Genomic DNA, 25,557 nt, shown 5'->3' with positions numbered 1-25,557 from the left:
ACTGGACACGGACTGATACAATCCTGTCCCATTTTGCTAATGGACATTATCACTTTCTCCTTAAGAAAGGCAGAGCTGGCAAACCAGACAAGAAATACAGCCACTTTCTCAGCAATAAAAACATCCAAATGCTGGGGAATACTGCTGTGGACTTTGATCAAAGCCTTACTGTGGTAGACTGTATCAGTTATCCCTCCATAATCAAATTATCATTCCTAGGAAAATTACTGAGTGGACAGAAATAGCCACAGTTTGTCACAAACATGCCTTTAGTTCTTGGACAGAGGGACCTCTCCTCTGACTGCTGTGGTTTTACTCATAGAGGGAAAATGGGGTAGTCTAATCTGATCAAGACAGTTAAATATCAGTTCACTAACTGGAAGAGTGCAAGTTCCACTGAACAAGGATTTCCCTGATAAAACTTTTGTAATTCCTTTTAGTTCACTTGTGATGGAAAATTCATCTCCCTCCACAACTTAAACATATTAGAAGATACATAAATAGAACTTCTTAAGTATGAGGGAGAAGACTGGGAGGAAGGAAGGGAAATGGACACCAAGGCTTTGCTGCTGCATTCAGCATAAGAATGCCCAGGCGGAAGAAAAAGAGACTGCCAGAACACAGGTTATCTTTATTCATTTTGGCAACACTTTAAACACCATTCCACTAGGAGTCATCATTATACAGTACGTCTCTCACTAAATACAAATATCAGAGACCAGATGTCCTTAACCTCTGGAATGGCTTATTGCCCTGCATAGTTGTCACGTTTTCTGGCAGAATAAAAGGGATTACTAACAAGCATGAATTTATAGTGTAAATATCATGAATGGAATCACAAGAAGTCAAATGATTTGTCCAAGGTTACAAAGAGAGACTGTAGCAAAGATGAGAACTGAATCTTGATCTCCTGGTGCTTGAACAGTAGCACTCCTCTTCCCTGTACTAGACCTGCCCCAGCCTCCTTGGAGCTGCAAGAACCAAGAATTCAATGCTCACACCATTGACAATATCAGAACCCTTGTACAAAGCTACAGCAGCACCAGATAGCTGGTTGTGTGGCACACATGGATTGTATGATTTTAGTCAAACAGCAGTGATAGCCATCTTCTTCTCACTACAACTTACTACCCATGCAGATCTTGTAGGCAATGATGCTACCTCTGTCCTCTTCAAAGTCTGTACAGAAGAAGGATATTTAGCTCTGTGTCTTGTTTTCCTCCTACATAATCATCATTGCATCATCTCAAGATGCAGATAGGACTTGGATAAGTAACAGCTGACTTATTCTAAATCCAAACAGAACAGAGCAGTTGCTGATAGCAAGAGGAAAATACTTTGAAGAAAAAGCTAAGTCAGTCTATCACCTTAGAGAGGCATCTGTTCACATTTGTCAAAGTGCAGATTCTCTGACATCTGCTATGCACACAGCTAAATCTGGATGGTATGTGTTTGTTTGCTGTTTGTTTTTTGTTTGGGTTTTTTTTTTTTTTTTTTTTTGTTGGTTGGTTGGTTTTTTGTTTGTTTGGTTGTTTTTGTTTTTTTTTTTTTTTGAAAGAAGAAAGTGTTAGCTTGCTCTAATGATCTGCGCTGAATTTTACATTGAAGGAGGAAGGAGTGCATATTCTTCAGTCTTTGCAGAGCACGGTAGCCTGCTTCCCATGCAGGACATGAAAATAGAGTCTCTATTTGCTTACTTTCAACATACTTCTGTTTCCAAATGAAACTCTGGGCATGATTAATCAGTTGCCTAGGTCACAGTTGTCTCAGTGACCTCTCTTTCCATGACTCACCTAGATAACTGCAAACCATTTGGCCAGCACAGTTTACAGAAGCAAGGTTTAGGTATGTGAGCACTGGAGAGAAAACATTCATGGCCAAGGGCACATCAGTGGTAAAGAAAACGCTACATGGCTTTAGTCTAATATCTGCCAGCCTTGGGAATATTTCTACTTTCCTAATAAATTTTTTCCAGTAGGCAAAGATGAAAACCTGCAATCCTGGCTGGACTCTCTTGAGCCAGAAAGACGCACGTTTTTGTCTGAAGTCTACCATGTGTCACTGCCTGCAGATCTACTCAGTGTATAAATACTGGGGTAGTAGCTGCTATGAGAGATCATAAACAAGAACGAAAGCCTAATCTTTGCTCTTTCTTAATATGACAGATGTATATGTACCATTTTACCATGCTTAAAAATTATATCAGACTGGATGGTATTCTACAGCTCTGCACATTCAGAGAATTTGCAGATGGTCTCTCCATGTGTCTGTTTTGTTTCTCAACAGTTTATTCTATGGGGATTTTAAAGGTTACCCTTTATTCATCTGTCTGTACTGAAGGCTAGGACATCTTGCCAAACTACATTCCCTTCTGGAATATGAAATCTCTATCAGCACCATCCACTGCTTCCAATAAAAATATCCAGTGGGTTGAGGAGGGGTGTGGAAGTCAAGCGCTATTCCCTATTTTGTCCTTCTATTTTAGTGTTTAGTATACCATTAATGTCAGTGAGCTGCCCATCTTCAATATTTCATTTGCATGACACGTGCAGTCTTTTACACACACAAACATATTTCATACTTGGGCTTGTACTATGAGGGCTTCACATAGGCTTCATTGGACCACAGTTTTGTTCTTCTTGTTCTGGACCAAACCATAGCCACAAGCCATGTGAACTAGAAGGAGGGGTGTGCATCAAAAAATACACGGGTCCTTGTGAACATTTCTATAGGGGAAGCAATTAATTTAAAATGTCAAGCTCTAACTTCAGTTTCACTATTACATGCAATAAAAGAAAACATGTATATATTCTCCACCATAAGATACCATAACTGTATGAAACTAAGGGTACTCCAGTCTTGGCCAACTTACAGCATGCATACAACACCAAAATGAAGACTTAGCTACACTTTACGATATCCTAGATTGTCACGGTCAAATTGGCTGTATCCACATAGTCCTGTTGAACTTGGTCAGAATCCTACAAACCTATCTCCTTTGTAGCAGATAGTATTTATACCTCTTTTACCAGTATCCATGATCACCTCATTTGCCTAATGGTATGACTGCAGAGGCTAACAAGACAGTTGGAGGTTGGACAGTCAAATGCTAAGGGGAACTCAAGCACAAAGCTCCCTACTTAATCTCTTTAGGAATATGAATAGGGTTGCTCCCAGCTGGCTCCCAAAGCCCAATGGCAGGAAAAGGAGATGGAAAAGTAGCTAATTTGGCCTCAAACCTGCCTCAGGGACTGTTCTGCACAGCAGCACAGAGACTTCATAAAGTCACTGACACTTATGGTGCAGAGAAACAGCAGTAGCAACTCAGATGTGCTCCATGCCATGCACAGGGGAGCAAGAGGGGAATGGAGGTGATGTGAAGGAGGGCTCTACTGCTTTCTTCCCTTTGTCCTCCAGCAAACTAGGCACAAATTAAAACAAAAAAAAAAACCTACTTGCTAACAAAGGGAGACATAGATTATCACTACCCCAGAGGAAGGAGGTCAGATTCCAGTTTATTGTTTGTGGCATCCATTCCTTAGGGCAGATGGTAAGGTCACAAGCTGGCCCCACATGAAATGTGTAAGCCACATTTAAAACCACACCAGGATTGAAACACGCACTTCTTTCTTACTCCCAAATTGAATTCAGCTGCAGTCCTTCCTCAGACAAATTCTCAGAAGTATTTCGGTAAACAGGTTTTGATATACAGCCTGGAGTAACCCTTAATTAATTTGTATTTGTGCACTATGAGAAGCATAAAGCATAAGCATGCTCAACCTTTAAATCATTGCTATTTATGAGAAAAATTCTATGTGAGGTCCTTGCCTTTTTTTTCAGTGGTGTGTAAACCAAAATTCCTCCTGATAAGGAAAAGGACTTTCTTTCTGCATAGGTGGTAAACCCATAGCTCATACAGGACACCCACATAACATGAAACCGTGCTATCCAGATCTCTCTGGCTCAGTTTACAGAGTCCGCACGACACAAGCACCATTCCAGGAGACCAAAAAAGGCAGCAATCTCCTTATCTAACTCTGAGCACTGGGAAATGGAAATTGTTCTGCTACTTGATGTGAGGGTCAGGCTGAGCCAAAGCAAGGTGATAGGGCTTGCTGCACATTAAGAGCTTGCAGGGCTCTGGTGGGCTCTTAAGCAGCAATGCTGTTCTAGTAGAAAGCCTCTGACAACTGAGAACAGTATAACCACAGCCTCTGAAAAAAGTGATTTTTCTTTTATGAACAGAGACAGCACTGAAGCAATGTCTCTGGAGTAGTTTTCTTTATCTGTTCTCAAAATTGGTTTGGTTTCTTTCTAAATCCAGTTATCATATTACCGTATAATACTATTATTAGCTATAGTCATATTTGCCTGCCAGATAAAGAACAGACAGAAAGAAACAATTTAATTCCATTCCACAAGCTGTTTAGCCAGAGAAGGTATTTAATATGCTGCAAAAGTCAGTTGAACACTGTCCATGCCGACAGCGCTGGCAAAGCCTTCATTTGAAATTCATCAGCAGGAGAAAAGCGAAACCATAAAAGGTCATAACTGAACTCGGCATTATTGCTGACGGGGCTCAGGGTCATGGCAGACCTCTCTGCTTTGCTCGGAAAACTATGCCCTGCAGCTTTTTTTCCAAGGGAGAAGAGTGCTATAAGTAGAGATATTATTACTCCTTACACCCTGTAACAACCATTAACACCCTTCGGCATGTTAGTGTACCACAGGTTTAGGATAAAAATAAACTAGAAAAGAATGCCTGCCTTCTCCCCCAGAACAACACAAGAGATGTTAAGGTGAACAGAAATTTTCTCCTTGTAAAACAGCCACCCCAGCAGAGCCGAGGACCACAAGAACAAGGTTAGTTAGCTCAGGGGAGCAGAGTTTGAAATTCACACCTGCCCTGTAGCACACACTGCGGGCTGATGCTAGCCTCCTGAAGTGTGATCCCTCACCCTATTGCTCCTCCCAACAGCTCTGGCATAAAACTAAGTTATTTAAAAACTGTCCTTTTGAGACCTGCAGATAAAGTAGCTCACAAATACTGGAGGCCCAGAGCAGCATTTACATGCTGTTGTTCCCTCTTTGCCAGTTGGGGTAACTGAGGCATAAAAGAATAAAATGACCTTGGCCAAGGACACACTGGAGAATGGAACCAGGAACGAAACCAGAGCTCACCACTCCCACGCAAATGCCCACAGCACAAGAACATCTCCTCTGCCACAGGCCTAATGGAACAAACAAATATATAATGCATTCTCAGGAGCTCTTTTTCGAAACCATCTGCTCCTGTGCCTGAGTCAGCAAGCTATTCGGATTACTCATGTGATACACGTTAGGCATCTGGTTTGATAACTGATTGAATTAGAGCTCCAAAACCTGTCCACTGAAACGCAAAAAAAATTTTATGTCTTTCCCCAGGAAGACTATCAGCAGATTCCAAGTCTCCACTGAGGTTTGGGTCCTAGGAACCCCATGTTCATGTGTGGAGTTATGATGAATAATTTCTTAGTAACTAAGACTTTCTCAGCATTTAACAGCAGGTAAAATACAGGAATTTTGTTGTGAAAAATACTGTCATGGTACTTCCTTTTCTTCATCAGAAGAAAGGTGAAGGTGTCAGGAAAAATAACTAAGCAGGGGGTTCTACTAGAATTTCTCCTAACGGAAATGACATTGAAACTAATGGCCCTTCAAGGAATAAATCTGAATCAGTGTACCTGCACTGATGCATAGGGCAATGTAAGCTGTTTTTCTTCTACACATTGTTACCTTGCTGTGAAAATTTAATTTTGATACAGCTGCAGATTTTGCCACTAAGCATTAGTGGGGAGGCTGACAGTGGGGCGCTGTTGAACTCCAACAGCAGCAATAACAACAACATGAGACATCTCTCCCTTAACCACCAGTCTAGTTGCCCTTTAACCATAAAACTGGTGACAAAAATCCTCCAGCAAACCAGAGGAATTTAAAAGACTAAAGGTTAGAGATTGAGTCCACCCACATATTCTTAGGAAATTCACTGCATTCTCAACCCTAACTGTAAACAGGGAATCACATGGATACTGCAAGATATAATCTGATGCTTCTCAAAAGAAGATGAAGTTTCAGAATCATTCATGTTAACACTTTCAAGCTGAAGTATTCTCTGTAGAAGTGTCTACAGTTGTTCTGCTTCACTGTCTGCTTCACAGATGTCTGCACTTGCTTCTCCAGAGACACAACATGCAGTTTCTGATCACTGCTGGATCTACTCAGTCTGAGTGGCTAGCACCAAGCCAGATTTCTCAGGCACTCACAAAAAATGCTGACAGTGCCACTGTGAACTGTTGGCTATGCTACCACACTTCCTCATAACAGAGTTTCAGGGCAAAGAACTAATGCAAACATAGCATGCATATATGTCACTTGTTGAAACAGGACCAAGCCCTTCATATAAGCAATTAATAATCCTACCATTATATTCAATGACTGCTGGAGTCAGTGATGATCAGATCTTGTTCTCAAGCTAAACTTGTGTTTTCTCATTTTTACTTGGAAAGACTCTGCTCATACAGGTTCTGCTGAAGGCATAGGAATAACAGTTTCCTCACAGAAAGCAACTTCTCCATCCCAACCCAAGTATGGAATTGTAACGTCATGCTGAGGAGCAGGTATTACTTAGTGAATTCCTTTTATATTACTTGCATGCCTGTGTGCAACATGCTTATATATGTGTCCTTAAGTACCTGGTTTATCACTTTTCAACAGTGCATGAGGACACGGTACACAGTATGTGCAGAAATGCGTAGAGTAATAAAAACACCATAAAAATTGTCTTTAGGCCTCTCAGGGTATAACAATACTGCTCTTATTCTTCTGTATATATCTACCACATAGCTCACTAATCACCATGATAATTTTATTTTTCTTTTTTAATAAAATACCAGGAACAATACAAATCTAAAGGATTTATAAAAGACAAACAAGGTTGGTCAAAATCAGCCCCCAGGTAGGTGGTACATGTATTTTCAATTCCATATTAAAAAAAAAAGTAAAGGATATCACTAATATCCAAATATTCACCAAACACTGATCATCAGAAAACCCCTGTATACTAGGCATAGAAACATGAACCGATTTGCCTGAAATCATGAAGGAGGCTTGTGGCATTAGCTGCAGAACAGACTACTTCTCTAGTGACAAATTCTCCTTGTTGAATACTCTGTTATTCTTTTGATTCTGTCACAGTAAGCAGCTTTAGCCAGTATGAAAACCAAGTTCCTTTGTCAGAAGTGGTTACAGATTAAAACGTTCAGAACCATAGATTTAATAAATTTACCCATATATACCCCAAAACCAGCATGAAAGGAATGAATATTCCTTGCTATCACTGTACAGTGAGGGTACTACCTTGCCTAAATCCGTCCTATCTTACACTAAATTTATCACTGGCTCATTTAGCTTTGGCAACAGAAGTCCACTTTAATCTGACAGTGCTGTAGATCGTTGGCTCAGTCTCACATCAGGCCATTTTGGTTTTGGGAGCAGAAACATGTTGCAAAATCTCTCTAGAGAGATCATTCAGCTAATGAAATTGCTTATTAAGAGAGCTAATCAAAACAATAGAGAAGAGCTCAACATGGACATTTTGGGACCAGTCAACCCTTTAAAAGAAGATACTGCTTAACTTGGGTGTCTCACTTCTACTGCAGGTCTCCCAGTATTATTAGTGCTTATGCAGACAAAGTTATTCAATGAATCAATGTGAAACTCAAGACTCAGTCCTTGTGGCTCAGTGCTGAGTACTGGCCGCCACACTGTACTGCCTATCAATTAACAAGTCTCCTCTGACTTGACCATGTATCGGTGCATCTGGTGCGTGGACTGCAAACTGGAGGCTGAGCGTAATAGACATTTTGCTCATTGATATTCATGAAAATTGCAAAGGAAAACGATTCCTTAGAACAAAGTTGGGTTTCTTTCAAGAGCATCTTTTCCCATGGCCCAAATGACATTGAATCATATACTATTCAAACTCTTTTAAGTATCAGAACCGCTGCTGAGTTCAGTTAAGTTTGAAATTGATGTCTGAGTCTGACAGAGTGAGCAGTGAGATTTAACATGTGTCAGAGACAAATTCAAAAGAATGCAGGGTAGCTTTTTTCCCTAAATGTTATCATTAAAATAATTTCTAAAAATCATATCCAGCTATAGTTTACAGTCTAGGACTTAGGGCTTAAATCACAGCAGGATCATTTCTGATTTGAATGCTGGCAGATAAGCTTTGTCCTCTGGTTGGAGAGAAGTCAATAATGTTATTTTTTGTGAAGAAAGGTCTTTGACAACCGAAAGTATAAAACTAAGATCATGGATGGTCTTAAATATCCTCAAGAAGCTTTTTAGACCTTCTGCTGAAAGCAGGATCAGTTATAAGGTCAAACCACATTGTTCAGATGCTTATCAAGTCTGAAGTTGAATACCTCCAAGTATGGAGACTGTATAACTTTACTGGGCAACCTGCTCCCTGGCATGCGTTACAGTCCAAATTTAATTTGGGAAATGCTTACTGGAGTCTTTCACATGAGAAGCTTGCCCCTCAGCATGAAGACTTTGCAATCCACATGCTTGTAAGAAGTAATAATAAAAGCAATACTTATTTATTTCCATATTTATCACATATTATATTTTAACAACTGTTTTTGATTTGCTAAAATTCAGAACAGACAAGCCTGTTAGCTAGCCCTTTGAGAAACATAGTTCTAGGTCATCTCAGGCACACTCCTCCAGAAAGCAGATGTTCTGTACTTGTAGTTTCCCTCAATACATTCAAAATTCAGTTGTGGACTGTGGTCAGTCAGCAGTATTTTGAGCACACAGCATCCACGTAGATGTGCTTTTTGCTGGTGAACTTATAGGAAGGCAGCTCACACAGAGTTTAGAGCTTATTACAAATAGCTGAGGCAAGCAGAGCTGATCTCTGGTAGCCGGGCTTTCTCCACAAATGTTGGGTCAGGGCAGGGAGGGCAAGTCTCTTCTCAGTACTTTGGATAGAGCAGAGATAATGGACAGGTGAAAACTGAGGCCTAAGGTTGAGCTTTGGAAGACTAAGAAGTCTCACATTTGCGTATTCAGAGAAGCATAGCTTCCCTATTTTGACTGGAGCAGACTTTGGAGAAAAGTACCTTCCAACTTTCATGAACATTTGATACCTTTAAAGGTACAAACAGGGTGCAAGATTTTATCTCAGCACTGACATTCTAACCCATTCCCTAGAAGGAGGACATTTTTGCTCCCTTTTCCCATATTTTTGAGTACCCAGATGGAAGAATCTGGCCTTAAAATGCATATGTAGCAAACTAGGAATCTTGAGGCTTTGTCATGCCTTTGTCAGTGCTGACATCAGCTAGATGTCTCACTGAAGAGCTTGGCAATTTTTCAAGAGGGAATTTATTCTTTTCAGTTGGAAACAGATAAATTGTCATCAGCCAAAACACATGGCAAACTCCAGCACATTGTAAGAATTCTTCACCCAACTCTTCCAAAAGCCTCTCTGGGAATCCCACTGTTCTCTGGCACATTTCTTATGGAAGAGCAAAGCAGGAGGCTGAGATGTAGCTTTATAAGGTTATAGAATTCAAAGACTTTCAAACCAATTAACTCCAAAGGATATAAAACAGTGACTTATATAATAATGAGTCAAGGCTCACACAGTTACAAGATAATAGAAGTTGTCGGCCTAGTACAGCTACGAAAAATCCATCCTTCCCCATAACCTGCTAGTTAGCAGCCTGCAGCAGTTGCCTAGGAGACAGTGAAAGAAAGGGAAATGTAAAGAGTAATTAATTTCCTGCCATTCTTCTAGATGCTAATCAGCTGTGTTGTGGCTTTGGAGCCAAAAGCTGTACCCAGAACAATGTATATGATGATTATTCAAGGATCAAGTTTTCATGGTGTTCATTTTTAACCTAGCTATACTTCCGACCTGCACAACCTACTGTTGGAAGAGCTAGTACAATTTATCTATGCATCATGTGAAAAATACCTATTCTGTTTTCTTCTATTCTTGAATTCTCTGGCACATTGCTGGAATCTGCTTGATATTTATACTCATTCATTCAGCTATCTTTTAACTGCAATGAAAGCCACAGATTAGATGAAAAAAAATAATTTAATCAAGATGCCTCTAGTGACAATATGTACAGCACTCTGCAACTGAGGGACATTCACTCTTTAGCAGTGGATATTGTTCTTGAAAGTGTGATTCTACTCATGAAACTGTATGTTATTCACTAGATTGCTGGAATGAATTTCCAGTCTAGCTTGGGTTAATGTTTTTTTGCCACTGATTTAACTGAAGTCAGATTTTCATCTTTGGCCTTATACTCCCATTTCTTTACTTGCTCACTAGCCCACGTATCTGTTAGGACAGCAGAGCCAATGAAATTACGAGTGTGTGATTAGGATGCAGCCTTGCTGGTTGAACTAGAATTCATTCGAATGCCTGGGCAAGTTCTGCCCTCCCACACCTTGTGTCAGAACCCCTCTGCAGAGGCCACAGATAACAGGCTAGAAACAGACCCAACCCATAGACTAATATTTTCACCAAATCACTCTCTTCACTTGCAGAACTTCCCTAGATTTCCCTGGGAACCATTTCCTGTATATCCACACCAAGGTGGGTTCATTAGCCCTTTCAGAGCTAGATGTCACAGATCTAGACTTTGTCTGATACTCAAGCTAGCTGGTCTAGATCTGGGCTGCAGTTTTATCTGCAAACATACTGCAACTGTCTATCAGTCTACAACTGTCTGCAGTTGTCCACAGCCTGCTACAACAAACCTGATGGTCTGAATGTGCCATCTGACAAAGCTGCTTGAAACTTTAAAATACCTGCATGTTAAAGCCCATATATGAAGGGCTCCATATTCAAAACTGAGTGTCTTTATTAGCTGCTGCCACTAAAAAACAGTAGACTGTGCTAAGAATTTCAGTTAAAAGGATAAAATCTCCCTTCCCCAAGTACCAGGATGTTTTCAAACTTACAGTCTAATAGAAAACACCTCAATCCTTCCTGAACTAACAGTTCCAAAATTTGTAGTCTCGCAAACATCTGGATGTTGCAAACAGTAAACAGGAAAAAGAAATGATGTCTAACCAAAAACCAGACAAGAGCTGTTTTTTTCTCACTTTTTTTAAAGCCTGAGCTATTTTGTACCTCCATTTGTAATTAGTATTTCTGCAAAATAAAATATAGTATAGCCCTACTGAACTTGCTTATAGTCCTTATTACAATGACACTGTCCAGTCCAGATATTTTTAAAGTACCAGTTTTTCATTTCAGTTTTCTTAACTAATCTGATTATTTTATTTAATATTTTGCATATCATCATAGATAAAGCAAATGTAGAGTGATATCTGAAGAATGAGTTAAAGCATTATTATGGACTTACCAACAACTGTAAGGTTGACTTGTGCTTGTCTGCTGCCAAGTTTGTTCTCTACGACTAGGGTGTAACATCCACAATGTTCCTGCTTTGTTGATGATATTGTCAGCTTGCTGCTGTTTTCAGCATTCTCAATTTTAATATATTCATTTTCTTCAATCTGCCAAATTCAAACAAACAAAAAAAAGATTTTATGGGATATTTTTTTTCATATCTGAAAGAGTTCAAATTACAATACAAGGTTACCATATTTAGTGCTATCTACAGATAACTATTACAGCAGTGAATATGTGCAGCTGGTAAAGAGTCTAATCAACACAAAACATCTAGAAATGCAGTGGAACATGATAATGGCTCCAGTCCTTCAAAGGCAACGGGGAGCATTGGTGTTGCTGGGACTCCACTAAAGAACAGGAGCTTCACTTTCTAACTCCTCTGACAGGCTGAAAGTGCAAACTATGTAGTTGGCAAAATAACAAAGTTTGGTGTTACATATCTCACAGTGACCACAGTGGACCAAGGGTTTAGCTTTAAATACCCTAACTCATTTGCCATTCCCCTTTAGAGGCGCGTTGTGCAAATCATCCATAGCTTTGACTTTTACCCTCTTGTCTTAACCAGCTTTATTCTGTACTTCCACATAAATCAGGGTAACACTTTCTTGGGTTTGAACAATTGAAGATGATGTTGCCTGAAATGGAGATGTAATGCTACAGCTGGGCAGAGACAGATACAAAGAGCAGATTTAGCTTTCCTGTAGCATTTTTATTTTCTGGAGAGACAAAAATCAAAATCTCAGATGGATACCATAGACATATTATGAACTAATTCTTAATTGAAACAAAGCTATCATAGCATAAATGGGCAAGGAGACTGAGACTTTAATTAGTATTAGCTTGAGACATGGCAGATTATTTAAAAACCTCATAATGCTACACTGCAATTACAGAAGCTGTACACCGTGTTCTTATGAAAGAGACAACATAATGTCAATGCCCTTCTTCCTCCCACCACTTCCTTCTTAGATAAGTGACTTTTCCAACTAATTCTCAGAATTTCATTAAAAATGAAGGCTATTTAGATTGCCTTATCTTGTCTCATATATCCAGAGAATAAATTACAAGGCTAAGAGCAGGACTTTCTCTGATTTCTCTTCAACTGTGATAGAACGCATGCATTGCTATATGCCTAAAAGTAACCTGAGAAAGATGCTCCTACAGTAACTCAAACAGAAAGTTAGCAAATGGGATTGTGTAGGATTACAGTTTAAATTATACTGGAAGTTGTTTCCCCCTGCCACCGTACTTTGTTCTGAGATTCTACACCGGTTTATGTGTTTTGCTTCGCTAGAATTAGTCAAAGGACAAGAGTAACAAAAAACTCAGTCTAGTAGAACTAGATCTGCATTATGCAGAGAAATCCCTGAAAGGATGCTCAGGGACTTGCAATGGTTGTAGGGAACAGGAAGCCGGATCCCTGTGTTCCCAAAAGAAAGTCACTGGTTGTAGTTAAGAAGCTTCAACAATTGGCAATGTTAAATGATGGACTTTGTTCCTTAACTAACAAAGAGGCTTTCAAACACTTTCTCCTTTTTAGCTGAGCACAGTTCCAGCATCCATCCACTAGACTGTCATCATGTACAACAGTATGGGTTACAACTTTGTGACATACCCCTTCTTCAAGCAAAAGATATTTGTCCAGAATATACTTGTAAGAGGCCACTGTGGCTCTCTTGAACCTGAGGGAATGTGAGGAAGAAACATGGAGAGGACAAGTCCCTCCTGCATGCTGCAGCATACGGGGCGGGGCTGAAATCACAGCTCACCACTTACTGGATCTGCTCAAATAACTCCTACAAATCACCCCCAGGAAAATTGCAAGATCAGTTGGGTGATTTTCACTTTTAGCACTGGGAATGCAACAGAATTGAAATCAAACATATTTATAAAAGAGGAAGAAATCCAAGAATAAAACAATATACGGTGAAGTATAAGTGAAAAAGAAAGCAAAATAATGGTGCAGCACAGTACATAGTAACTGGTTCCCCATTTAATTTAATAAATGAAAGATTGATGTATTCAACAATGAACTCAGAATTCGGCACAAACTAGAAACTTACTTTTGAGGGGTACATTTTACTCATGTGTTAAGGCAGAGCTCAGCAAAACAGGACACTGAATGTCATTGGAGCTTCTGAGACCTATTTTTGTAGAAATGGGTAAGCCACTTTTTAACTCTAGTCTTGAAACTAAAGAATTTTAAGAAAATGTAGGAGTTCAGGAAAAAATCACCCTTTTGCCTGAAGAAAGAGGTTATTTGGGGTTAGCAGAGATGGACTCTGGAATACCCTTTGCACTAGCAAGCTGTTTTGAATTCCTTCAATTAATTGCTGACACATCTGGATTTAGAGTCTAAACTTCCTTGTAGGAGGAGATGTTTTTATTTATGTTCTATAGAGTGCATAAGGAGTTCAGAATGAAATAAGCAGAATGGCAGCTACAGTGTATATTTATATTTGCTCTATTCTAACATGGCACTTCATCTTTCAGTTTGTACTTGCATATTGGGTTATTTGATTTAAAGCGGTTTTACTATTCACTAAAGCAACTCTCTTTAGAAACTGCTGTTATGGGCACATGTAATATAGTTCAAGGAAATTAATTAAAATAGAAGGAACGTTAAACCTAGGGGGTGAGGGCATTCACAGCAGCATGACTGCTGTTGTGCCTTGTACGGTGACATTTCTATTGTAAGACATTTCACTTAAGCTTTTTATATGGCATTTTGCCTCTGACATAGCTTTAAACCAAGCATCAATGAAGGAGAGGTTATTTTTGAAGGAGAGAAACGTTTCCTGCGACAGATACTTTCAGATGCCTATATCTTTCACATCACCTATCCTTTAATTACAGTCTAAGGCTTTTCTCAAACAAACAGTCATTTGTTATAGAAGGGGACAGTCAGCAATGGATTTAAACTGTAGCAAGAAAGATTTGGGTTAGTCATTAGGAAAAAATTTCAAACACTGGATATTTAAGCGCTGCAATAGATTGCTAATGGAAATTGTGAAATCTTCATCATTGGAATGTTTTCAGCAGAGGTGAGGAAAACATCTGGCAGGAATGACATGGACTTTGCCAGTTCCTGGGGAAGGGAAATGGACAAGATGGGTTGTTGGTGTTCCTTTCCAGTGCTACTTCTGCAATGATTGTTAAAACAGGCCAGAAAACAATTTACCTGCTTACGGAATTTCATCCAGGTGCAAGCTATGGGTGCTGTTCCTACCACCTTGGCAAACAATTCCACTGATTCACCTGCACGGACTTTTCTGTCTTCTGGGAACTGAGTAATCTGAGGAGGGGCAGCTGATGAAAAAAAAAAAATAAAAAAAATCTCTTTAGGTGACTATATTTTCTATTTTTCTTAAAATTCAAAACACATACATCTCTCAGCTCAACAGTTTCAAAGCAGCATTTGAAATCCAGATTGGCAGTTATCTGTTGCTTTCAATGGAACAATTCTGTGGACAGTGTTAATTCTACTGTAGGGAAGCAAGAACAATCTACCCATCAGAAGCTTGCTCGTGCAAGACCAAGGTATAGAAATCCAAATGCCAAAAGTGTTCAGACCTACCACCAATTCCAAATATACAGCTTATGAAATTCTGTGTTGGGTTTTCCAGAAAAAAACTCATTTTTTCTTTTGTATTTTGTATTTTTGAAGAATGGCTCCAGCTAACTTCATATCAATTTTCATTTGCTAAGGGGGTCTGCAAACCTGCTCCCTAATGTCATCAACATCATTCAGAAAATTTAAGACTCAACACCTGCCTGTGAAGGTTCTGGCTTCAGTAGCCAGGTAAACAGCATGTGGGACATCTATTAGAGAGACAGGGAAGGAAATTGACACCTTTCTCCATCACATTCAATTCTCCTGCGAGCAATGACAGATCCTTTTGTCTGTGTATTATAGTGCTTCTTTTAAATCTTGCAGTCCCATTCATACTCCTTCATTTCTGAATCAGGTATTTCTCCTCGTCTTCCCTCTCACCGCCTGAGTATCAATAGATGGGAGAACATCTCTTTTGCTAACAGTGCTGCTTCTGGACTCTTGGTTCTGATGCTGAGTGCGCCAGAGCCCTGGCTGCTGCTAGGGACAGATGCCAGAGATAGCACAGTCCGGATGACTCCAGGGTGAAACCTGTGCTGTTGGCTGTTGCCTTGCAAGAGCAGCACAATGAAAAATATTCTGGGTGTGGGGGGGTGTGGTGGTGTCAGGGGAGAACTGGGCAGATTTGAGGACATATTGACAGAAATGGTAAAAGGCATTCCCTAACATTAGAATGACCTCACTGCCATCTGGAGCATTCCTCTCCAAAGCACAGGGCTTCTGGGCATGAAAAACATGCTTTCTTTTTCTTTTCTGTATAATTAAAACAAAGTGGGTTTTTCTTTCCCCTAGATTTGTTCTTTGAAAAGTGTTTTTGTTTTGAAATATCTGAAGGGAACTAGGCTGAGGCACATATCTGGCATAGAAAACAAATTGAACAGTTAAAAAATCTGACAGTTTTACGACACTGAAAGCAGCTTCCTATAGAGGAATGTTCTGTGAAACCTTAAATAGCTTTGCCTAGGAGAGTGCAAACACATGAACATGTTACCACAATGCCAGTTATAAGGAAAAGCAGAATCTGTCAACTTCTTGGTGGTAACTACTGATGTAGAGGTGGCATTCTGTAATACACAGAAACATGACTTTCACAGAAGGCTAAGGTGTGCTGTGGATATAGGAAAGGGCATGAGTTACAAGGCTGCTGCTGGTATTTGGTAGGGACTTGCTACATTTTATTTGATAGTAACTTTATTGCATGCTCAGAATTGAAGTTTTAGCCCAGTGTAACCTTATGAACAAGTTTGAAAAAGGGACTTCGTTTACCCACTGTTTAATCACACATGCAAACAAATGTAGTAGGCAAACAATTCTACTTAGAAATGTGGTATCTGTTCTTTAAAACTATATTGGTTTATTATTTATTCCTAAAGGATGACATGCAACAAATTACCTGCTTTTGGAGGAGTCTTTGGAGCTGGTTTCTTCTTCACTGTTGCCTCACCTAGTAAAAAAAAAAAAAAAAAATTCAAAGATGAGTTTTGGAAAGTATCAGATTAACTACAAAATTTACATCCATAGTGACACTTTGTTGGCACTTGAAAATATAATGTGTTCTTTCAGCATATTAAACTCAAGAATTAAAAATACTTTAAAAAAACACTTTTATTGTCCTGAATGATCCTCAGAATATTCACAGTTGAGGCTGGAACTTTCTAAAATAATCAGAGAAATATGCTACGCATCTCCCATAATCTGTCATACTCCATTCCTTATAGCAGTTTAACTGGAGTGAAAACACTGTGACAAGATCCGTCTCATACTGAATTTCTGCTCAGATTTCCAGCATAATCCATGCTGAATGAGTGCAGTTAAAACTAAGATAGTTAACAGCGCATGCTGTTTCCTATACCACTGGTGAGCTAGCAAAGGAACAGTGATATACAGACAGTAAATACTAGTATCACCCCTCTGCCTCATTCTCTTCCCTAGGCAAGGACAACTTTTTGCTATATTCACAGAAGAAAGGGTCATGACATCAAAAAATATGGCCTAGAATTTGAAATCTGGGCACACAAATTTGGGGAAGACAATGTTCAACAAGTTGTGAATCGTAAGTAGAAAGAAAGTAGAGAAGACTGGTAGGTAGAAAATTACTACAGTCGTGAGTTGTGAACCCACCATGGGAGTCTAATGTTATAGCTCAAGCAACAGACAGATGTGAAGATTGATTTTAAGTTTTAGAGACATTGGAGATAGTAACTGATGTGTTGATGTGAGGTTGTTAAAAGACCAAATGCTTTAATAAATATATAATGGTTTAACTGTCAACATCAGTGTTTATTCAGCTCATTCTGAAAAATATTTCACTATGCACCGAATATAGAAGTTTTTGCCAGATTCTTTTTTATAAACTACCATTTCATAGCATTTTTCTCTCAAGGTATGCTTAGCTTTTATATGCTCAGTCTTTATTGATTTTGTAGGAACCAGAAACACAATAATGGAGAGGTAGGATTTTCTTGCAGTATTTATAGCTGAGTCAAAAAAGAATAGTTGGAGATCTCCCAAGGAAGCCCTTCTTCAATGACTGTCAGCTCAACAGAACTAGTTAAAGGTTTAGATTAGTACTTGTGAGGTGTTTATCCTAGCATAACTGAACCACCAAGACATGAGCTAGGTATCTGTCCTGCTTCGTTTTCCATGTGGGCTTAACCCTGTTTAAATGGAGGTCTTCAAAGAACGCTGTGCCTCATTAAAGGGACCCATTACTTTTTGGGCCACCAACAGACTGACGTGTGCCCTGGCTGCTGTACTAAGTCACAGCAAATATACTTCCAGATCCTTTTTTTTGCCCAAGCTGTATAAGCAAAAGCAACAAGTGGTGTTTTCAAAGCAGCTTTCCTCTCACAGTTATGTGGATGAAACTACTTATATGACCAGGTGCCAGCGGGAAGGGTGGTAAAGCCTGGCCTATCATCTGCTGTTAAACATCCCTATTAATTGAAATAATCTATTAGTTACTCATTAAATGCATAATCACATGCAAACTGATTCAGTTATATGATTTAAAAACGTAAGTATTTTTAGTGTGCATGCATGCTGTATTTGACATCAGGTTCTCTGCTCTTCTCTAAACTGCGAATGAAATAGCTGTTGGCTATCTCCTCAGAGCTGTAACAGCTTTTAATACAAGCTAAAGCAATGACACAAATTTGATTATTTCCACATTCCATTAAGACTGATAAGAACAAAGAGCACCAATAATGAGGAAAATGCACCGCTTGTCAAGTGCCATCTTGGGTTGCAGATACAATTTCTGTTTTTCAGAAATGTCACTGCAGAATAATAGGAGGAAAAGCAAATTCTTTAATCCAGCATGATTTTCACTCAGCTATCCCCTCTTAGCCTACATTGTATATTTGTTGCAGCACCTTTGTTAACAAGCAAGGTGCTGGTGGAGTCATCACACTCTCCAAATGTTCATGTTTCACTCTGACTCTTAATATCTCAAGATTTTTTTTTCCCTCCTGACGGACGTTGTCATTCTTCACCTTTGCAGAATATATGCACAGAATGGATATCTATATACTCAGATACCCCTCTCACTTTTCTCTGCCTACAATCAGTCACTCTCAGATCACCACAGAAGGGACCCCAATAACAATTTTTTCATTCACAACTAGAGTTAGTGACATTCAATTTATCACTGTTAAAGGACAATGTGTCTATACAGGCTAGGATGTATAACGAACCACCAGGTATTATATTTATCCAGTAAGTGGAATAAATGCATTGTGTCCCTCCTAGACCTGCAATAACTAAGGGCTTATGCTTAAGACAGTTTAAAAGGCTCTCACCTCAATGAAGATTTCCATAGCAGCAAAGCAAAGAACATGAACCCATCACCCCATTCATCTAGGGTACTATTTTTTTTATATGTAAATCCAAGTTTTTCCTTTAATTTTTATTTTTTATCCACCAGGACATTACATTCACTTAACAGAGGATATATAAACTGTCACTGGACTTCATCAAACCCTGCAGATTACACAGGGTTGCTGGAAGGTCTGGCTGAATATCCTGTTTTGCAGACACAAATAGCCCTGAGCAGAAATGAAACACAGGAGCAGTGTGGAAGGGGATGAGTACGAGGATGTGTCTCTGGGTCTGTGAAGCTGACTCCTTTCACTAATAGCATATGCTCCACTGTTCTAAGATTCCTTAAGAATACCAGCTCAGCTCATGTATCTTTTTGAAACGCAACTTTTGTTTCAAAAGCTGCTGGAGACAGTTAGTGAAAAAAATCTAATAAGGTTGCCCCAAGCTGACAAGGTCAAATGATTGTTTTCATTAAAACATTTGAACCTCTTGGAAATGCTAGTTCAAGTCTGCCTCTACTGCTTTTTTAAAAAAAGACAGTTTGTCTCCTGATATTTACATTGAAACAGGCTGAAGTTGAAAACCAGCCTGGAAGAAAAAGGACATAATATTCCCTCCTGAAATGAATCTGCCTTCTAGAAACAACTTAATGTAAGCATTACAAGGCTGGTATTTACATAACTTTATAGGCAGGTTTGCCTCTTAGAGAGTTTGTCTGGGTGGGGGCCGTAAACTTAAAAAGGGAAAGATCCCATACGGGCTGATAGCTGTGGGACATTTGGTTGTGCCGTTCTTTGCCCTGATGGTGAATCATGAGAGCAGATATGTTCAGAAGCCTCTGTCTTTCTTCTTTGTTTCCCTTTTTTGGAATTTTACTAAAAATAGGCATAGCCCTCCCCTGAAATGTCTCTCTGTACAACTTGCTCTCATAAAGCATGAAGTAAAACTCTTACAGTATGAAAAAACCATCAGTACTCAGATAGCATTTCCAACCAGCCCATAATTCCTACTGTCTTCCTTGAGGGACTTGCCTAAAATTATGTGCATGTCTTCTATAGTGATGGATTTCAGCACCTGATAAACAAGTCCAATAAATACCTAACTCTGTTACCATAAGGAGCAAGACATTTCCCTGCTTCTGTCTGCTTGTGGAATAGCCTCATTTCAGCTCAGCATAGCTCAGGGCTAATGACATAGTCCAATACTGTAGTGACATAGGAAATCATTTTCCCCTCATGCAAAACTTTTCAAGATTTCATCTTCTGAGAGGCACTATATCGTTTTTTTCAGAGTTTCCTTTAAGAGAAACTGAAAAAAGAAGTCATGTCTGTAATGTGTCAGATATAGTAATAAGAGTATTTATACAGGAGATGGAAATCCCAGATTCAAGTCTCTGCTTCTTCTTCACCATCTCACTTGAATGCTTCAGACATGTGGGATGTGATGAGGTCTCTCTCTCCCACATGTAAATTAACCACAGTGTAATCTCCTTCAGACCCTTCTGGGTATAGATATCAGGGTCTGAATCAAGAGGTATAGGTTACAGGGCCTGTAAAGCTTCACTACCCACTGCTGTGCTAGAAAGCATGGAAGGACTGAGACCTAGAAGTACAGAAAAAATAAAACACTTGGCCTTGTGGTGAAGGCAATGAATGACTCAATTCTATCATTGCTTCTGTCAGAGACTTCATTGATGGTGCAAAAACTTACTACAGGTATTACTCAGCTCAGACAAGATGAAATAGGAGAAAGATGATGGCCACAATTGTAGTAGAAAAAGTCAGCACATCATTGTGTCCAGCTCTGGGGCCCCCAACGTAAGAAGGACATGGACCTGCTTGAGTGGGTCCAGAGGAGGCCACAAAGATGATCCGGGGGCTGGAGCAGCTCCCTTATGAGGACAGTCTGAGAGAGTTGGGGGTGTTCAGCCTGGAGAAGAGAAGGCTCCGGGGAGACCTTATAGTGGCCTTGCAGTACTTAAAGGGGACCTACAGGAAAGATGGGGAGGGACTTTTTATCTGGGGGTGTAGTGATAGGATGAGGGGTAATGGTTTTACACTAAGAGAGGGTAGATTTAGATTAGATATAAGGAGGAAATTCTTTCCTGTGAGGGTGGTGAGGCACTGGCACAGGGTGCCCAGAGCAGCTGTGGCTGCCCCCTCCCTGGAAGGGTCCAAGGCCAGGTTGGACGGGGCTGGGAGCACCCTGGGCTGGAGGAAGGTGCCCCTGCCCATGGCAGGGGGTTGGAACTGGGTGATCTTTAAGTTGCGTTCCAACCCAACCCATTCTATTATTCTATGATTCTATGATTACTTACCAAATTATTCATACATTCATGAACCTATGCTAATTGCTACAGAGAAAAGTGACAGTCACAATGCACTGACACCAGTAGCCTGACAACTCATCAAGGTTTGAAAGCTTAAACAGTTTCACTTCATTGCTTCTCAAAGAGCAAATGTCTCATACTGTTTCCAAATAATTGCTTATTATCTAAATATAATAAAATAGAAAGCAATGCTGGCTTAAATTTGATGACAAGCAGAAATTAGAAAATCAAATGCCATACAAGTCAGTTATTTGAGTTTGTGTGTTTCAGAACAGTTTTTAATACTTTTATTTTTTTCATTATAAACAACTGTCATTTTGTTGCAACATTCCATATTTAGTTTCTAAATCATGCAGAGCTTGTTCTCTAATTGAAAAAAATCCATCCTCCTTCTCCTTCTTAAAGTAAAAATAAAAATCCAAGAAATACTTACTCTTCCACTCCAGTCAAGAGAGAGCTAGCTTATCCTAGCACACTCAGAGCTTCAATAATGCAATATAGTACACTGAAAGTAACTCAGTATTTGAAAACAGCTCGGCTGGAGGAAGAAACAAATCCATAGCGGTTTTGTAGCACAGTGCTTGAGCTTGAGCAATTTTTGCAGTTAAAGCAAATCTGAGCAGTGCAGAAGAGATGCAGTATCAAACAGAGCTTACAAACAACCCAGGTCATGTGAATTCCACTAAAAGCTCTGGTGGGAGCAAAACAACATTGTTAGTTTATTAAATATAGATTTAATTTTCATATTTCTCATGTCCGGTGAGAACATCTACAATTAGATGCCAAAATGCTGTGCCTGAGTGTGTAGGAACAGGAATCTAAAGTAGGTTACTAGCCTGCTACTCAATCTGTTATGTAGGAAAATACTGTCAGGTCATTTAGACATTAGGAACTCCAGGCTATTTCAGTGAGAAAAGCTAGGTGTTATGTGCTTTTGCACATTAATTAAGCAAATAGATTTAGGTCCCTGTTTTGTAGAGAAGAAACTTTGGTCAATGCTTCTATTACGTGCCTCAGATCTGCAATTTCTAGTCAATGGCTGAACTGGGAATTAATGATGCATGGCACCTCTTTAGGTCAAGGCCATGTTGCAGAACCTACTAATTTTTCTCTGCATGAGACAGGCAATAAACATTTCTGTCTTCTGTCAACATACAGATATGTAGGATGGACTGTATGAAAAACACATGGAAAATACTGTTCTGTGCCAACATTAACTCAGAAAATGTCAGTAAGGTGTGAGCTGTAAAGTAACTTGAGATTCAAAATGCATACCCAGCCTTAGCTAAACAGTGCCAAACTGCCATGAAGGAGAGGTGATTTACACAACAAATTAGTGTTTCTCCATTGCTCTCTTTTTACATACAGTAACTGAATTTTCTTTCGTCCGTGGAGGCAACCAACCTTCAGAATCACCAAGTTAAATCTTGCGTTGCCTTTTTACTCCAGCCTAACTTGGTTGTTGGGCCTTGTGCCACAGTTACTCACCCTTGGACTCCAGTCCTGAGGAATTAAGTCAGCACCTTTCATTATTCAGAGTTTCAGAGAAATCACATCTAGGTCTTAAAAACAGCTCATGGCACTTTTATTTACATATAGTAAGAGAGGAATTTTCAGCTTCTCTTAGAAAAAAAGTATTAATTTTTTTTCCTTGAAAAGGTTTGGTCAGAGGATTCCCTGGCAATGTAATTCATATTGTTCCAACACACTAAATACTTGCATTCACTGTGCAGAAAATGTCTCGATCCTTCTTGCTACAGTCAAGAGTAGAGCAGCACGGACCTTCTGGAAAATGAATGGGACTGAAAGAACTGATTTGGATAGCCTCATTGACCCTCAAAGTATCTCAGACTATCCCAGGGACCAAAAAGGACAGCAGCAGCACAGTCACCAGATCACAGCTGCCACACAGTGCTCTTATTTCTGCAATTAAAAGAACATCTCTGATCTGATCAGTTACTTCCTTAGTGACTCGGTTCTTCTCTTAGAAAATGGAAAGGTATATACAGAGAACAAAACAATCTGACTTGAAATAAAGATTTTGAAGCAATTTTTATTCATCGGTGCTGTGTTTCATATTATATTGATAGAATGGAAATCAACAAAAATCTTGAAGTGTTTACTGATTTAGTTATATATTATCTAAACTGGATGCATCAAGTTTAATGTTTTAATGACTTTTTCTTAAAATTGTGCTTGCAGACTTGGATTCTCTGATAAGATTCTTTATTGAAGAGTAAATAACAGAACTGCATGTTAATTATTTGACCACTGACTCATAACTTTTCCATGGTAATTAAAATGTTTAGAATCCCCCCCACTATGGAAAAGAATATATAACATGCTAAGGAGTCTTGGCTGACATATTTACTTTTATGGCACACTGTTCCAGAGATGCCACTGCTCAGCCTTGCATTCAAGTACCAATAATGTTGAGAAATCAGATCTGGGAAGATAACAGTGTGGCTTTCCAGAGGATTTGGTCTGGATAGTGTCAGTGGCAACATTTTATTAACAACTATCAGGAAGGGAATGCATAGTTACATAACCAAAAATGTGTTTGACATGAAATCAAACATTTTATACAGTAGCAGATATAGAAGATTTATATCAACAAGATACCAAATACTGCTAAATAATGTATTTTTGGCTCCTTTACTTGAAGGTGTGAGGAGGAAGTTCTTTTCTTCTTTGTAACTTTATTTTTAACTGGGCAGAAGAACTTATATTTGTGCAATCAGACTCTGTGCTGGGTCATCTCTTCAATGTATGTGGTTTGGATATGAGAACAGTGGGCTTAACAAGTGTTACTGAGATGAGAGAATCCAGGATATTCTGTTAGGTTTTCATACCACTGATTATGACAGGTGATAGTTGCCATTTCTTAATATTTACTGGAAGTAGTGCTGTGAATTAGCCCTACAAAAAACAGTGGGCATTTCTTTCCAAGCACTTTAATCCAATAGGAGGGTTATTTTTTAAAGCATTAAAGCCAATTATTTTCTCAGTAGCAATGACTGGGATACAGTTTCTTCCTACTATAGTAAAGTTATGTTGCATGGCTCAGTTCTGGTTAAGTTTAAAAAATATCATCTAACTATTGTACTAAGATTTTTTTCTCAACAAATCTTGGAAAAAACCTTTGGAAAAAACTCCTTTGGAAACCTCATATTTTACATAAATATTTGGGATACCAGTTTAAAAAATCTATAGTATTTTGGATACCGCATGCAAACTAATCACAACACTGAGGATCAAGAAAGTTAAGTTCTAGACCTGCAAATGAATGTATCTGATATTGGGCTAATTACTCAAGCTATGATTTACTGCTGTTTTCGTCCTCAGCTTAAGACACATTAAGGAGGACAAAGTATTAGGAAATGTGCAGTAGTAATAGGTTTTTTTGAAAAAGAGGATATTTATTTATAAACCTTCAAATCATTATGTATTCTGAAAAATCTCAAGTGGAACTTTGATTTGTCCACAGTCTGTTGGGCCAAAAACATTTATTTAATAGGCACTAAAGATTTTGTGGGTGGCCTTGGTAATTAAAATAAGCAACTCCTTTTAAGCCTAATTTGAAGTAATTGCTAATTTCAATGGGAATTGGGTGCCCAAATCCCTTTACAGTAGATGCTTTCAAAGTTCCATAGAGAAATGTTCAAGTGGTAAGAATTTTGAGCTTAGTACTTCTGCTGTAGGGTTATGTCAAACTAGAAGACCCTTAACATTATCCACTGATAGTTCTGGCATAGCATGGAGTATGCAGTATCATAAATAATGAAAGGTTCCAATTTTCTACTGCCTCTTCTAGTTGTTTTTATCTGTGCAGAAGAAGCATAACACTTCATTATTCTAACTCAGTACCATTTCACATCCACCTAATGAAGACACAAGTGATAATGCATAAATCAGTACAGTCAGTGAAGAATGAACCAATTCCAACATTAAAAAAGGAGGTGTCCTTCCTCCATTCTTCCTTGGGATTTATTTCACTCAGATTCAAAGCTGGATCTGTTTGTTATTCTCAGAAACATTATTATTTATTCTATTTATCATTACAGAGCTGCATTCTGCAGTGTTAATTATTACTAAATTCTGGTGACAGAATATTAATTGCAAGCAAAAAGAAATACATAATAATTTTCCTAATTTGCTAGCATGGGAGCAATCTTTCTGCATGTAAACACTGCAATCATCAATTCAGAGATACTGTTAAATATTGAATGCTACAAAGCTGCCTTCATAGATGTTTTTTGGAGAATAACTGCTTAATTTAAGCCAGAGTCTAGTATGTATTGCCTTTAA

General features: G+C 39.0%; 1 protein-coding gene across 8 annotated transcripts in view; it reads right to left on the bottom strand.

Moving 5' to 3' along the window:
* Positions 1 to 25,557, bottom strand: part of MYLK (myosin light chain kinase) — a 218,262-nt gene that overhangs the window by 33,141 nt on the left and 159,564 nt on the right. For all 8 annotated transcript variants that reach the window (XM_033003371.2, XM_033003368.2, XM_033003369.2 and 5 more), the window contains 3 exons: positions 16,492 to 16,542; positions 14,667 to 14,794; positions 11,436 to 11,589 (listed from right to left, as the gene is read on the bottom strand). In XM_033003371.2, coding sequence (XP_032859262.2) covers positions 11,436 to 11,589; positions 14,667 to 14,794; positions 16,492 to 16,542 — 333 coding nt within the window. The remainder of the gene's footprint in view (positions 1 to 11,435; positions 11,590 to 14,666; positions 14,795 to 16,491; positions 16,543 to 25,557) is intronic.

The sequence above is a fragment of the Tyto alba genome, unplaced genomic scaffold (genome assembly GCF_018691265.1).
Source record: "Tyto alba isolate M040663 unplaced genomic scaffold, T.alba_DEE_v4.0 Super-Scaffold_7, whole genome shotgun sequence".
In the NCBI taxonomy this organism is placed as follows: domain Eukaryota; kingdom Metazoa; phylum Chordata; class Aves; order Strigiformes; family Tytonidae; genus Tyto; species Tyto alba.
The sequence above is the reverse complement of the archived record's forward strand: the minus strand, read 5'-3'. Positions and strand labels throughout refer to the sequence as shown.